The 14,400-nt window shown below is 38.4% G+C and overlaps 1 protein-coding gene across 3 annotated transcripts in view; it reads right to left on the bottom strand.

Moving 5' to 3' along the window:
* Window positions 1-1,024: 1,024 nt before the first annotated feature.
* The window catches only part of LOC122789074 (pulmonary surfactant-associated protein D-like), a 360,624-nt gene continuing 347,248 nt past the window's right edge, over window positions 1,025-14,400 (bottom strand). For all 3 annotated transcript variants that reach the window (XM_044056270.1, XM_044056267.1, XM_044056268.1), the window contains one exon: window positions 1,025-1,898. In XM_044056270.1, coding sequence (XP_043912205.1) covers window positions 1,516-1,898 — 383 coding nt within the window. In that variant the 3' untranslated portion in view covers window positions 1,025-1,515. The remainder of the gene's footprint in view (window positions 1,899-14,400) is intronic.

The following is a 14,400-nucleotide window of genomic DNA, read 5'->3' on the forward strand; positions in this document are numbered from 1 at the left end:
TGGTTGTAATACACTTGTCTAGTATAAGTGTTTATCTGCAGATAATAAGCCATGGTGTTTAGCCGAAGATTTCTTTTTGTGGTTGCAGTACATATTATGGTGAAAACTAGATCTCATGTTATACAAGGTGTGGTGTTCTACATAATCACCAACATCACTACATGGCATGTCAGAGTAGATGAACTACAGAACTCATGCAAAACAAAGGACAGTATTAGAACTGTATAAATCCAGCAAACAGCAGACTTTAAATTTTTGCCTCCCTGCTTTGCCCCTACAACCTCCTTAGTTATATGTAACAACTCCAAGACCGCACAACCCCTGAGAAGAGGCTACAGATATTTCCTTTTCTTTGAATATGTACACGTGAGAGTTATATGTGTGTCAGGAGAGTACAGAGGTAAATCATACAGGCCACATCAAAGATGGCTTATCAAAAGCATGACTTTCTGTTTATTTTTGGAGGGCGTGTTACTTTTTGATTTGTTATCATGATGTTCATCATGAATATGGCAATCTTTGCCATCTATAATAATTGGTAATGTTGGTTTGGTAGGTTGGAATTCAAATGAATGAATGAATTTTGATTGAATCAAATAAACAGATGTCAGTTATTCTTCACAGCTTATACATTATAATGCAAATGATTTATATACAGTATGACTGCCGTACCATGTTTAGCTATTAGTATAGTGACATATAATAGGGACACAGTTAGGATGGGGTGCATAGCAAGGCTTATAAAGGCCCTGGTAGTCATTAGCCTAATATTTACCTATGAACCTACCAGACCAGGTAAGGATGGGACTGAGGTATAGTAGTACAAGTTAGTTTGGGATTAACATTTCACCTGCTCACACTGAATTATATTCAGATAATCATGTGCTTGTAAAAGCAAATATGATCAGATTCATTTCTCAGATTTCTATAGAAAGGAATGATATAGTACTTTTGTTAATATGCTCCACTAACAGTCAAATACTAGCAAACATTATGGTATCAAAGGATGAACTTGAAAGCAAGGTCGTTAACAGTTTTTTTTAATTTCCTTCTTGGTTAATCTCACTTTCTCTCTGTCTTATACTAATATCTCAGTCTTAAACTATCATGATCAACATTTTGTGATTTTTAAAGTACATTCAGACACAGCTCTAGAGTTGATGCAAAATGCAAAGCTGCAAATTAACTGCAAATACAGCGAAAAATGATGCCTAATGAATGAAGAATGCAAACCAATGTGGTGTTCTTAAGTTAGAAAACAATATACACTACAGTCCTTTAATGACATGTTGAGATGTGTCATATTGTTGATAGTTTGTCATAAAGCAAAATAAAAGTGAAGTAAGCTGTGGCACATGAGTTAAACCAGCGATACATTTCAACTAACGAATTGAGTTCTGCTTTTATGTCTTGGACATGGCTTATAAAACTATACTAATGGTAGTGCAATATTTTTTTAATTTGCAGATAAACAATGTCCATAAACCTGCAATGATGCCAGTGTGAAATACTGCTTTAAAACTGACAGATAACAAGCCGCTGCCCTGCACATGTTACGTCATTCCAGTTCATATTACTTGTGTTTATCTCCACACAGTGTTCATTACCTCCGCTATTGTTTGGCTCGTTTCGATTCCAGTCTGAATATTGTATTACTTGCCCATCTGGATGCACAAATGTACCTTCAGTTATTTTGTCTGAAATTGAAAGCCAAGCACTCTTTCCATACTTTTTCACAATTTCTTTTATAGCGTTGTTTTCAACTTCTGTCTTTGGAGAAGCAAGTTCCAAGCCAGCATCTGCACATTCTTTCTTGGCATCCTCAAAGCTCAGTGTTTTATCTTCAGTGAAAAAATGTTTTTCTCCAGCTTTCTTGATACTACCTAGGAAGTGCAAAGCTAAGCAGAGGGAAAGTTTGTTTAAATACCAGTCTACTAGATAGCTTTTATATTGCTGGATAGTTGACTTATTATGACTTCAGTAATCAGAATGCATTAAAACATATTCACAGAATTCAGCAATTCAGCTGCTCCTTCAGTAATTGCTATAATAACCATCACAACATCCAAGAAAAAATACTTCAGAAATTCTGTAAAAATAATTTAAGCAGCATGGATGCTACAAGAACTAACATTTAGAATCCTGTCCTGCCTCTGGTTTTTAGTTGTATGTGGAGATTGCATAAGTTAGATATAAGTATGCCAGTTTCATAGGTTCATTGGTACTTTCCAGCCTATTGAACTGTATGGATCTTAAAATGTCTACTCTTTCATTCCCATGGTAGGTGTTGCCCTCACATTTGTATTCAAATAACCCAGACATGGGCAGAAAAAGGATACGTTGGGAAATTTACATTTTGCTCCTGTCCATGAAGGGCAATGGCACATACCTTTCAACATCTTAGAGCAAGAAATCTGGACAAAACCATAAATAAAAGTGGGACAAAGGCCCAAAAATAGGGACAGTATTTAAATATTGCTCTTACAAACATAGACAGTTGATAGAATAACAGGTTCTACATTAGCATGAGATTTCTGAAGGGTATGAAGTCTGAAACTCAATTGTCTATCATTATTTTATAACTTCAATCTTTAATGATTTGCCACTAATTAGCCAGAAAAACACAATTTTATGGAAAATGGACCAAAAATATGAGGGAAAAATCTGGACATTCTGTAAAAATTTGTAGAGTTGAGATGTATGCAATGGTACCAAACCAGTGTGAATTTACAGTTATCCATCCATTTGTCCAAAGTACTTTTGTTTTATGTGGAGCAGAAGTGTGTTTCACAGAAGAAATTCGCTGTGATACATACCTCTCCTTCCAGCATGTTCTATTTATGTGACAGAATAGATTGCAATCCCTTGAATTAGTGTTTATGCCACCATTGGACAGGTGAATTTATAAGAGGTCTGACAGGGTATGGTTTGCTGAGGCTTAATATGTGAGGCAGAGTTTGCTTCTCAGTGGCTTGTTTGATACTGAGAAGACAGACAAAGCTATGAGGTGGTCCGCATAGTTTTCTATGATTTAAGCCCCTGATTTTCTTATTGAGGGAATGTTGTGGCTGTTCCAGTTGTGACAAATGTTTGGACAAGTACATACCAAAGGGGGCATTATACTCCATGACTGGCCTTGTGAGTTATGAGTGCAATGGCATGATTACACAAAGGGGGCATTATACTCCATGACTGGCCTTGTGAGTTATGAGTGCAATGGCATGATTACACAAAGGGGGCATTATACTCCATGACTGGCCTTGTGAGTTATGAGTGCAATGGCATGATTACACAAAGGGGGCATTATACTCCATGACTGGCCTTGTGAGTTATGAGTGCAATAGCATGATTACATCCTTGCACTTGGCCTCATACTTTTAGACATAAGTTGTGCAATGAAAAAGGACTGTCTTGCAACAGTAGATATGTGGTGATCAAAGGGCAGTTTGTTGTTGACATAGGATCCCAGATCCTTGACTACTGGATCAATTTTCTGGGATGTTTTGTCAATGTGATTATTACAAGGGAAATCATGATTACCAAAGGAGATGATTATGCATTTCTTGGCATTTAGTTTTAGTCCATGGTTTTGACACAAGCTATTTGTTTGGGACAGGCCCTCTTGGAGGTTCATGGTGTCCTCTGGGCGTTTATGATGGCTGCAAATTTGCAGTCATCTGCAAACTTGGTCAACCACAAGCCAGTAGGCAGCCTGGTATGTTGTCCTGACCTACAGAGGTAGTGATTTTGGACTTAGATAGCACACTCAGGACTTATTCTTGGGAGGTTTGATGGGTATAGATGTGGCTATGTGATCTGGGGGGGGGGCATGAAGTTTGAGATAAATTTCTCACAATGTTCTTTGGGTCCGAGTATGGTTTATTATTTCTTATTATCTCTGCACGGTGCTGGGAATTGTTTCTGTTGTTTCCAATTCCCCAGAATCAAAGCATGCTGGCTGACAGGACTGTAACCTGGCTCCCTACTGAAATGTTGGGACTTAAAATAATGAGTTCCAAAATGCCAGACAAAAAGACCGAAAATAAAGAAGAAGAGCAAATATCAAACACTGCTTTTCTCCTTTGCAGGGGGGAAAGCCCCTCTGCACCCCCAGACTTACATATACCAACTCTGAGATCACCATATCTCAGAGAAAATGGGATATTCTCAGAATTGATAATCTTAGACTTAATATATGCACGTCCAGATTTTCAGTCATTCAGACTCTATATTCCATGACTGAGAATTGCAAGTCTTGGCAATTCAAACAGCTGCTTGCAAAAGTATAAAAACTTTCCCTCCTGTAGAACCACCTCTATTGATTGCCTGTTTTACTTTTCCGCTTTAAAAAGTAAATAAATTAGAAAACTCTTAGAACAAATATCTGATGACTCTCCATCTGGCTCAGATGGACTCCACCTTTACTGTATTAAGCAAAAATGTACACACACACACACACACACACACACACACACACACACACACACACACACACACACACACACACACACTTTAAAAAATATAATTTTCAGAACACACAAAAATACTCCTGTTGGTACTTACTGACTGCTGTCATATTGTACATAATAACCATGACAAACTAGAGAATACCGAGCCACTTCCAGTATCCATGTGTGCATGGCCTGACCGTCATACAGAGTTTCAGTTTCACATAATTTGCCAGAAGACAACATCTAAACCTCAAAAGAGTGAACTCCCAGAACAGGAAATTTCTCTGGAAAACTAACCACTTGGTCACCACTGCCGACCTTTGCCCTTTTCTCCACTGTAGTGTTATCTCAGAGTTGGAATATTTAAGTAGTGTGTGTGTGTGTGGGGGGGGGTGAAGCCCCCCACTTTGATCGGTTTAACTTGTTTAGTTTTTTTTTTGTCAGTGGTGGCCAAGTGATTAGCTTCCCGGAGGTGAAATTTGCCATTCTGGGAGATCACTTTTTTGAAGTTTAGATGTTGTTGTCTTGCTGTTAAGCAAGACAACATTATGGTAAATCGATGTTCTAAAGTGGAACCCAGAACAGACATGATCTGATAATACTCATATTACAAATATTTTTTGCATTACCAGCTAACATAGAAGATAAGTTTCTAAAAATAGCAAACATACAAAAATTGTAAAAATAGCAAAGAATCAAAAAGTAGCAGACAAGGTAAAATACCATAAATTTACATTATAACAAAGTCAGAGTATAGTCTCAACATCTGTTATGTGGTGGCAAAATAGATGTGGGTGAACTACACAGGTGTTGTAGACAGTATAGGTTGAAGACTAACATGCTTAACATAGTCAATAAGTAGTGAGAGAAGGAAGCTGATGTGGTGAGAGAGAGGAAAACGTGATTGGTATGTAGAGTTGTAGAAGTTTTAATATATTGTCACAGCCTAAGTAAAAGCATCAGTAGTAACAGAGCATCCTGGTTGAAGAAGGAATGCAACAAGGGTCAAAATTAATAAACTACTGTTGACTCTCTTACTTTCAGTCACAGGAAAGCAGATGTGAAATTGTTAAAGATATTCAGCAATAGAACATGTCCTCTTATCACTGCCTTACTCTAGATAAAGCAGAATGGCTATCTCTAAATCAGACCTCAAATTTACCACTAGGCTTCCTTGTTTTCAAACTGTCAAAACTTTGTGCTAACTCTTTCTAGCTGGCTGCCTAAAACCTGTATCATCTAGCTATCAGCTTAGATCAGTTTGTTCCTCAGGACCCTCACTCCAGCAACTATGGTGAAAGCTACATAACACAGAACACAACTTCTCTTTCATTGACCCACAACTTTGGAAACCACTTCCTCTACCCTGAAAATAATTCAGTTATGCACTGAACATGGGTCAACATTTTAAAAATCTCTTGTTAAAGATGCCAAGTGTACCTGCTCACATACCCAAAATATCTGACCACCTTCTCCAGACACTGCCTACAACATCATTTAAACATGCTCTGCACAGCTGTTCTGTAGTTTCCCTTCCCTAATTCACAAACCCTTCCAGAAGCCTCTATTTTTTCCCAAATTGGTTTTATTGTAGATGTGGTATAGTTTCTCTAAAGTAGTGTGTCCTACCCCTTAAGTGCTACAGAAATCATTTTTTTTATTTTTTTTTACTTTTATTTATTTAGTATTTGTTAACCAGGGCAAAGCACTGATCCATATGGACTGTTTTCAGGCTCATCCTGAGAAAGCAGAATATAAAATAACAACATAAACAGTAGTTTATGCAGTAGAAATGACAAGTAGAAAATATAGTATATAGAAAGAAAATCATCATAATAACATACATGAAGGCATCACAAAGAATAAGGGGGTTAGTATTGAACAGCAAACAAGTAATTAACATCAAGATGCAAACGGTTTCATGTACAGAGTTAATAAAGGTGTAACATAACGATGGGATAGTAAAGAGGGAAGTGAAGGCTAGTTAGAGAAAGGAAGTAGATAGAGTATAGGTAGGTAGGTAGGTGTAGGAAGGTAAAAAGGATGGCCTGAAGGGGTGAAGGAGGGAGCAGGATTGGGAGATTTGAGAAATAGGAGACATTTCTAATATTAATGCCTGAGAAGTTATGCAATATGTTCAAGAAGGTAAGTGATGGGTGAGTAACAAAGTTTGCAGGTAAGTAATGCCTTGTGGAGTAAAAGGCTTACAGGCAGCTCTTGGGCTTAGAAACATTTTAGACCTAGGTGAAGAAGGTGATGAGGTGATGTCTTTTTGGTCTATGTGAAGTAATTGCCATATTTGGCATGTCATTACCAAAGAGCTGTGGTAGTGTAGTGGAGATAAGTCAAAGAAATGATAGGAGATAGGGGAAGCATTGTGATCTAAGAATGCTAAGGTTGTAGGATGCAGTTGTTTGAGAAACTTTCCTGGAAAAGAAAATGAAGGTATCTTGATATAAACGTCTGTGGATCAGACAAGGAAGGAGGACTGTGTATTTTTTACTTAATGGAAGCCATTTTGCTTTAGTTTGGAAGACGCAGTAGTGCAGTGGTAGTGTTGTCACCTCACAACAAGAGATTCTCTAGTTTGATGCTCAACTGGAGTGCCTACTATGTGGAGTCTGCATGTCCTCCCTGCATTCATGTGGGTTTCCTCTGAGTGCTCTGGTTTCCTCCCTTGTTTCAAAGACATGCATCTGAAGTATTTCTCCCTGGGCCTCCGCAGAAAATTGGCTTCATTCCAAGTTGGACTTTCCTGGTAAACAAATGTTAAATAAACATTTGGACTGAGCAATGGTGATGTTCATCATTAGATCATACTGCAATAGCCTTAAGCAATATTGGACATCTTGTCAAGGAATGGACCACTTGGTTAGCTTCCAAAGCTTTAAGTTTCCTTCCCAGTGTCCTAGCCACTAGTATGCATGAGGGATATAGAGTAAAATCAGAGATTTGGGTGGTAAAACTTCAAAACTTTTTAACTGCTGAAGAGTATGCTCCTCTGTAGAATTTGATAGATTGATGGCCTATCTAAGCTAGACAGATATGTTCCCTGTTGGGAATTACATTCCACACAATTAGTTCAGTAGAACAGTGTATTGTTCTTTTGAATAATTTATTTTAGGTCATTTCTGTCCATCTGATGGCTTGTTACAAGATAATTTACTTCAGAGCTTAGCTTTTATTGCTGGATTTCTCTGAGGGAATTCCTGTGTAAAATTGTATTTTTCTTGTAAAAGTAACAATATTTTACTTCAGATGTTTTTTTTTTTATCTTTGGGGCTTATACTTTATTTGCCAGGGTGGTCTTTGTTTATTTTCCACAAAACGTTTACCTTTTCTGTCAGAAATTGTGACCGACCCTTCTCAGTTATGCTGACAGCTTATCAAATAATATTCTTGGATGTAAGACAGTCCTGACTCCCTTTGGGGATTCCCTAACTTTCTGGTTATTTTTAGTCATTTTTGTGAGGAAAACTGAACACCTATCCATTACCTTGCTCTGATGGGTTAGGGCAAGTGTATTTGGTGTTTGCCACTAAACCATTTATCACATTAACTACATTTTTAGTCTGAAGGTATCAACAACTCTTCTTAGCTCTGTTTTCCACCTGTGAGACTCCTTTTGTGGCCAGAACATGGATCGAGGTCGTATTAAGGCTACTGATCCTTCTCTGAGCCACAGGAAGAAAAATGTTGCCTGGTAGGTCTTTAATCCAGCTTCATCCTTGCCACAGCTGCTAATGGGTGACTCTGTTGTGGCCATCAATTGTTTCAAGCACCGCTCATCTTTTCCTCATTGTCCCTCTGGTGTTCATCCTTGATATACCACCATGGACCAGGGGTCAAAGCATGGCCTCTGTGGCCTGTTCCTGCATTACCAAATGTGACAGTTGCAGGCACTGGCTCTGAAGTCCAGTGTTAAATAAATGGCACTGCTGGCATTTTAGACACACAGAAAAAGCGATACATTACCTTGAACTCTTGTTATCTTTCATATTTAGGACTACATGCTGCCCCAGAAGCCACCAGTGAAAGTCAACTTGGAAAAATTCTTTCAGACCCCGCATGCTGAGCCTCCTATACTAAACATGGAGGACTAGCTGGATTTAAATATGAGTCAACCATGAGATGAATGTGCTCCGCAACCCTCTACTGACAATGAGCTGTCATCCTCAACAGCTCTGCCGAGTTTAGTACTATCTATGGAAAAAAATAGCTCCCTCTATGGAATCTTTCCAAAGCAATTTGCAGTCACAGGTCCAGGAAATTAAAAGGGAAGTATCAGACATTTCAAACCACACAATCCTACCAACAGGTACTACATAAAAGTTGCTAGTGGCTCCCTCTCATCAAAGCCTTAAAAGGGAAAGGATGAAAAATATCTCTTCTATAGCCAGCTCATCTGGACGTGAACTTCCCAGACAACTCACTCATCTGTCAGCATCTGGACAAGACAGTGAAACATCTCACTGATAATGCATCCAAAATTTTTCCTCAGAACATGGATTGGCCAAGTACAGTCACCAAGCAGACCTGCTTAGCAATAGACAAAACACCATTCTCCTCAAGCCCTAACAGAATGATGCAGCAGGATAAAGCTTTGGACTTAAACACGGAGAGTATTTGAATGGGGTTGGAGTGTATATACTACCAGATTTGTTATACCATTAATTGTCCACTGCAGAGCGGTTTTCCTTATTCTTGCCTACCTTTCTCAGACAAGGATAAAGACACTAACAGTGGAAAGTCCCTCAGTATTGAAATACGTTTGTGGAAAGGGTGCGTGCGAAAATTGTGTCTGATAATGACTTTGACTCTGGGGTAGTGCGCTCTAGTTTGCTCTAGCACTGTTTCTTAGTAGCTGATCTCTAGCACTAGGTTGCAATGGAGGGGAGCTAGGAGGTAATTAGCTTCCCCATGACCTAGGAGGTCATTCTGTTTCATTGTATAGAATGAAAAGTGTTTTTCCAGTTCAGGCTAGATGTTGGTTAGATGTGTTTTTTATTTATTTGTTTTTGGTAAATAATATATTTTTATTAACTTTTCTTTACTTTAAACAAATAGTTCACCAGGGGTCACAGTTTTTCACTTTGTTCATACCAAGAGCTGGTCAGCGAAAATGAGTATTCCTTATAAGGATAGGGGAGCCTGTACATCTAGAGGTTGGTGTTCAAACACCAAATGTAGATCTTAGGCATTAACATAAATGGAATTAACTCTCCTGTCAAACATTTTAGGCTGTTCGCATGGCTTAGGCTGCAAACTTCAAAGCTTTTAGAACTACAACAAACCTATTTGTCACTCCAAGAGCATAAAAACGTTGCAAGGCTGGGGTTATGATTTGCTAATTTCATACTCACACCTGGTTGCTAAATGTAAAGGGGTTGCATTATTACTGAGAACAGGCTCTATTTCAGGTTTTAAAAACATTCTCTCTGCCCAGAGAAGGGTTGGGTATCATTGTGTGGGTGAAGGGCAAAGACTTAACCTTAGTTAATATATATCTCCACCCCTCCATAGTCTTGAGAGATGCAAGATTCTATCACACATTCAAGATAAAATAAAAGGGTAACTAGTTTTAATGGGGAATTTTAACTTCCTTTCAGGAAATGAATCATTTAATGGATACGGCTAACTCTCCTATCCTAAATCTGATTTTGGTCAAAAGAGACATTGCTGTAATTACAAACATTAGCATTGAAGGTACTTAAGATATCACGCAAGCAAATGTTTTAAGATCATGGACAACTGATATGTTGATTATAGATATGGAACTTTATATGCACACAAGGAACCCTTAAGTCACATATCAGTTTCTGAGATATTAAACATCCAGCCGTATTGATAGAATCTGTATAGATGAAGAGCTTTTAAGCTTTCTTCCAACATATGAGATAACCCCCTGCCCATACTCAGACGATGGTGCTATCCAGGTTCACTTCCCCAAATTAATCTTCACTTCCTAAAACCTGGAGGCTGCACTCATACTTAACCAGATGTCCAGATGTTTTGTCCCAGATGTCTGACGCCACCCAGGAATTAATTTAGGCACATGCCAGTGAAGAATACCAACCACTCATTCTATGTGTAAGTGCTTTTTGCATGCCAAGTTAAGGATCTGGGCGAATTGTCTCTGGAAGCAGTGGAATAGTGAGCTTAATGCCCTACAGGTGAGATATAGGGTAATAACATCCACTAATTGAAAACAGAGTCCACAGAAGACACATGCCCAGATTTCAAAAATAAAGCTGGAAATCCTTTACAGAAAAACTGAAATAGCTGTTGACAATCTTAGATTACAATACTATGAGATCTCTCTTGAGGTTTCTTCTAGGTTAGCCCAAAAAAGCAAAATTGTGTCCTGGAGATCAAATCCTGCTCCCTTCTGAGACACTGCAAATCCAGATTTTACGAATGTCCTGAGCTTATACACTGGAAGTTTTTAGACAGTTTTATCAAAATATTTTAGAGAGGTTTCTAAGGAACAAAGATATTTTAATCCTAGTCTTTCTCTTTCTAAATTGACAGCTGAACAGCAAGACTCCATTGGGTGCCCAGTGAGAAAATGAAAAACTTTGCTGGCTATCAAATGTTTAAAAACAAATAAAGTGCCGGGTCCAGATGGCCTCCCAGTAGAGGTCTATAAAGCCTTGCTTCCATGAACACTGCAAATGCTTTAGGGAGCTTGTGTTTCAGCATCAGTCGAGACACTAATCTCCCCATCGTGGAAATATTCTCTGGTATTTCCCATACTGAAATCAGGAAAAGACCCATACAGATCATAACACTGTAGGGAAATCTCTCCTTTGAAGATAGACAGCAAGATTTTTACAGGTACATGGTCGATAACAGCAGTCTCTCTACTTCTCCAAATAATCCATTTAGATCAAGTTGGCTTAGTGACAGGTCAAGCCTCCTGGCAAAATATATTGAGAGTGCTCAGTGGGCAGAAGGGAGGATCCAGAATTTCCCTTTGGGGCTACTGTTGGTGGATGCTGAAAAAGCTTTTCACTCAGTTAGCTGGCACTGTTTACATCAAATTCTGATAGCAGTTGTTTTCCCTCTTTCATTTGTTAACTTAATTCAAGAACTCTATAGAGGCTGTTCTGCAGTAGTTAAAGAAGGCCTTTGTATAGTCAACCCTTTTACCTAGCTAGGGGAGTAAGACAAGGCTGCCCATTAGCTCCTCTTCTCTCCTTTTTACATTGGCAATAGAGTCTTTAGCAATCCACTTTAGAGAACAATTTCAGATACTAGAGGCAAGACCCTTTATCTGTATTAGGCAGTGGGGTCACGCTGTTTGCAGGTGATCTTTTAGTGTTGTTAAATGATATGCACCATTCCCTCCTGTTGATTTGGCTCACACTAATGGACTGGCATCACATCTCAGGTTATATATGTATTCCTACAAAGTCCATCTTATGTGTACTTAATACAGCACAGACCCACATTATATCCAAATAATTATAACCTCAATGTCAGAGTTAAATGAACAAAATAACAAATTAATAATAGACAGAAATCTGATTGAATGGGCTGAGTTATCCATCCCCTGGGAAATTAAACTGCAATTAATAAAAAAATGATACTTTATCCTAAACTTTCCTATATTTTACAAGGACTTCCGATATACATCTCAGCAGCAACATTAAAGAAATGAGGTATACGCATACTAACATTTCTTTGGCTGCCTTGTATACCCAGAGGTACCTCATTTATTCATTACAGTTCATGTGATCAGGGCAGGATTAGACTTCCTACCTTATTAACAGCTCAGTGTGCTGGTATACTATGTTATTTCATAGTCCTGTACACTCCAGGATTCCTTTTTCCATGGATGTAATCCTCACAAGATGCTATCTCTCCCACTCTAAACGTTACCCTCATTCTTAGATCCACTATTCCAGATGAAATGCAGTATTCTTTACTATATGCAGTATCGAGGGGCAATGAGACATGCATGGTAGGCACCCCTTTATAGGCACCTCATAATATCTGAACATGATATATCAAGGAGTTTCTACCGTGTTAAAAGTTACGTCTTACACAGAGCTTTTAGTACCCTCACTTTTCCCTTCAAGTCACAGCCTCACTTTGTAAATAAATATTTTCTCCATTTTGCCAGTACCACTCTGGCCTCAAAAAGAACTTTTCTTTATGCCTTCCAACTTTATTCATCAGTAGACCAAAAACAGTTCCCCGCCCTAGTTACTGAATACTCTTCCAAACTATCAGATCATTTTATACAGTCAGCTACTCTCTGTACTTAGCCAAGAGTCTAATGTCCATCACTAAAATGGAAACGATGAACTATCCTATCCTAAATCTGATTTTGGTCCAAAGAGATGTTGCTGAAATTACGGCAATGGGCATTACAGATTTATATTCAGTTTTATTTGCAAACTTTTATCATCCATTTGAATACTTTAAAATAATCCACTGTGAAAATTGATTTTAAACCATAGACAATGAAAATCTTAGGAGGATTCCAAGGCCCCACGGACACTTACACAATCCTCTAGGTTGAAACTATTTACATGGAATTGCTTGCACCAACTTTTCATAACCCCAGACCAGCTCATAAATGGGGTCTTATATTACACCCGCAATGCTAGAGATGTCACCACGAAGCAGGAGAAGCATTCTGATTGCACATAATATGGGAATGTCACAAGATGCAGCCCTTTTGGGAGGCTTTCTGGTTCAGAGTGGATAAGATATATTTCCCATCTTCAGAGGGAGAGAAGAGATATGTCAGTTTTAGGATTGCTGCCTGTTACAAGAACCTCAAAACTTACAAATCCCGGTTCTAGTCACTAAAAAGGCTGTCACTCATCCCAGAAAGGATGTAACCCTCCCCCTTCCCAGATCACTGAATGCTGGCATATAATACAGTAGTTTAACCTGTCCAAGAGGAAGCATCGGGATATGAAATTTCTACATCATTGGGAAAAGTGTATGGAAGCCTTACAACTAAACAACCTTCCTTCTCAACTGTCATAGGTGTGACATTGCTTTCTTAAGTTTTTCTTAAGCAAGATGACCCGAGTGAACCATGTAAATAGTTGTGTTAGTCCAACAGTTGATCTGTAGAAATCTATTTCTCTTTTTAAGAAAATAAGACATAAAAATTAAACTCCATAAAATTTGACTTAGGCAGTTCTAGTACCTGTTATTTCTTCTTTTTAAATTTCATAGATGTACAATCAATTCTACCTTCTGCATGTTCGTTATCTAGTAAGTTTTAACTAATACTGCAGCTATACATAAATGCAACAAAAAAAGTGCTAAGTATATTAGTGTTATATGTTTAAAGTATTTTGAATTAATTATTTTATTATCATAACGTTGCATTAGATTTCATACAGTTCCAGTTGACAATCCAATTGGCAGTATCTCATGATAAACTACCTGCTAATGTCTTCTTTTGCTGTTTAATCAACTGTTTTATGGTCAATATGAGTCTTCATGCTGAATGGTATTACTCATGTTATTGCTGAAAATTAAAAGAATAATGTTCATTATATTGATCACTGCTACTGGTGTCCGCATGAATGATTTGGCCAAGTTTTATGCCGCACGCCCTTCCTGACGCAACCCTCCCCATTTATCCGGGCTTGGGACCGTCACAAAAAAATGCACTGGGCTTGTGCATCCCTAGTGGCTATGCTCTAGAGAGAAGAGGAATGAAGGTCAGCAGGACTAAGACAGAATATATGTGTGTGAATGAGAGGGAGGATAGAGGAATGGTGAGGATGCAGGGAGTAGAGGTGGCAAAGGTGGATGAGTTTAAATACTTGGGATCAATAGTTCAGAGTAACAGTGAGTGTGGAAGAGAGGTGAAGAAGAGAGTACAGGCAGGATGGAGTGGGTGAAGAAGAGTGTCAGGAGTGATTTGTGACAGACGACTACCAGTAAGAGTGAAAGGGAAGGTCTACAAGAGGGT

The sequence above is a fragment of the Protopterus annectens genome, chromosome 14.part0 (assembly GCF_019279795.1).
Source record: "Protopterus annectens isolate FY-2018-M chromosome 14.part0, PAN1.0, whole genome shotgun sequence".
NCBI lineage: Eukaryota > Metazoa > Chordata > Ceratodontiformes > Protopteridae > Protopterus > Protopterus annectens.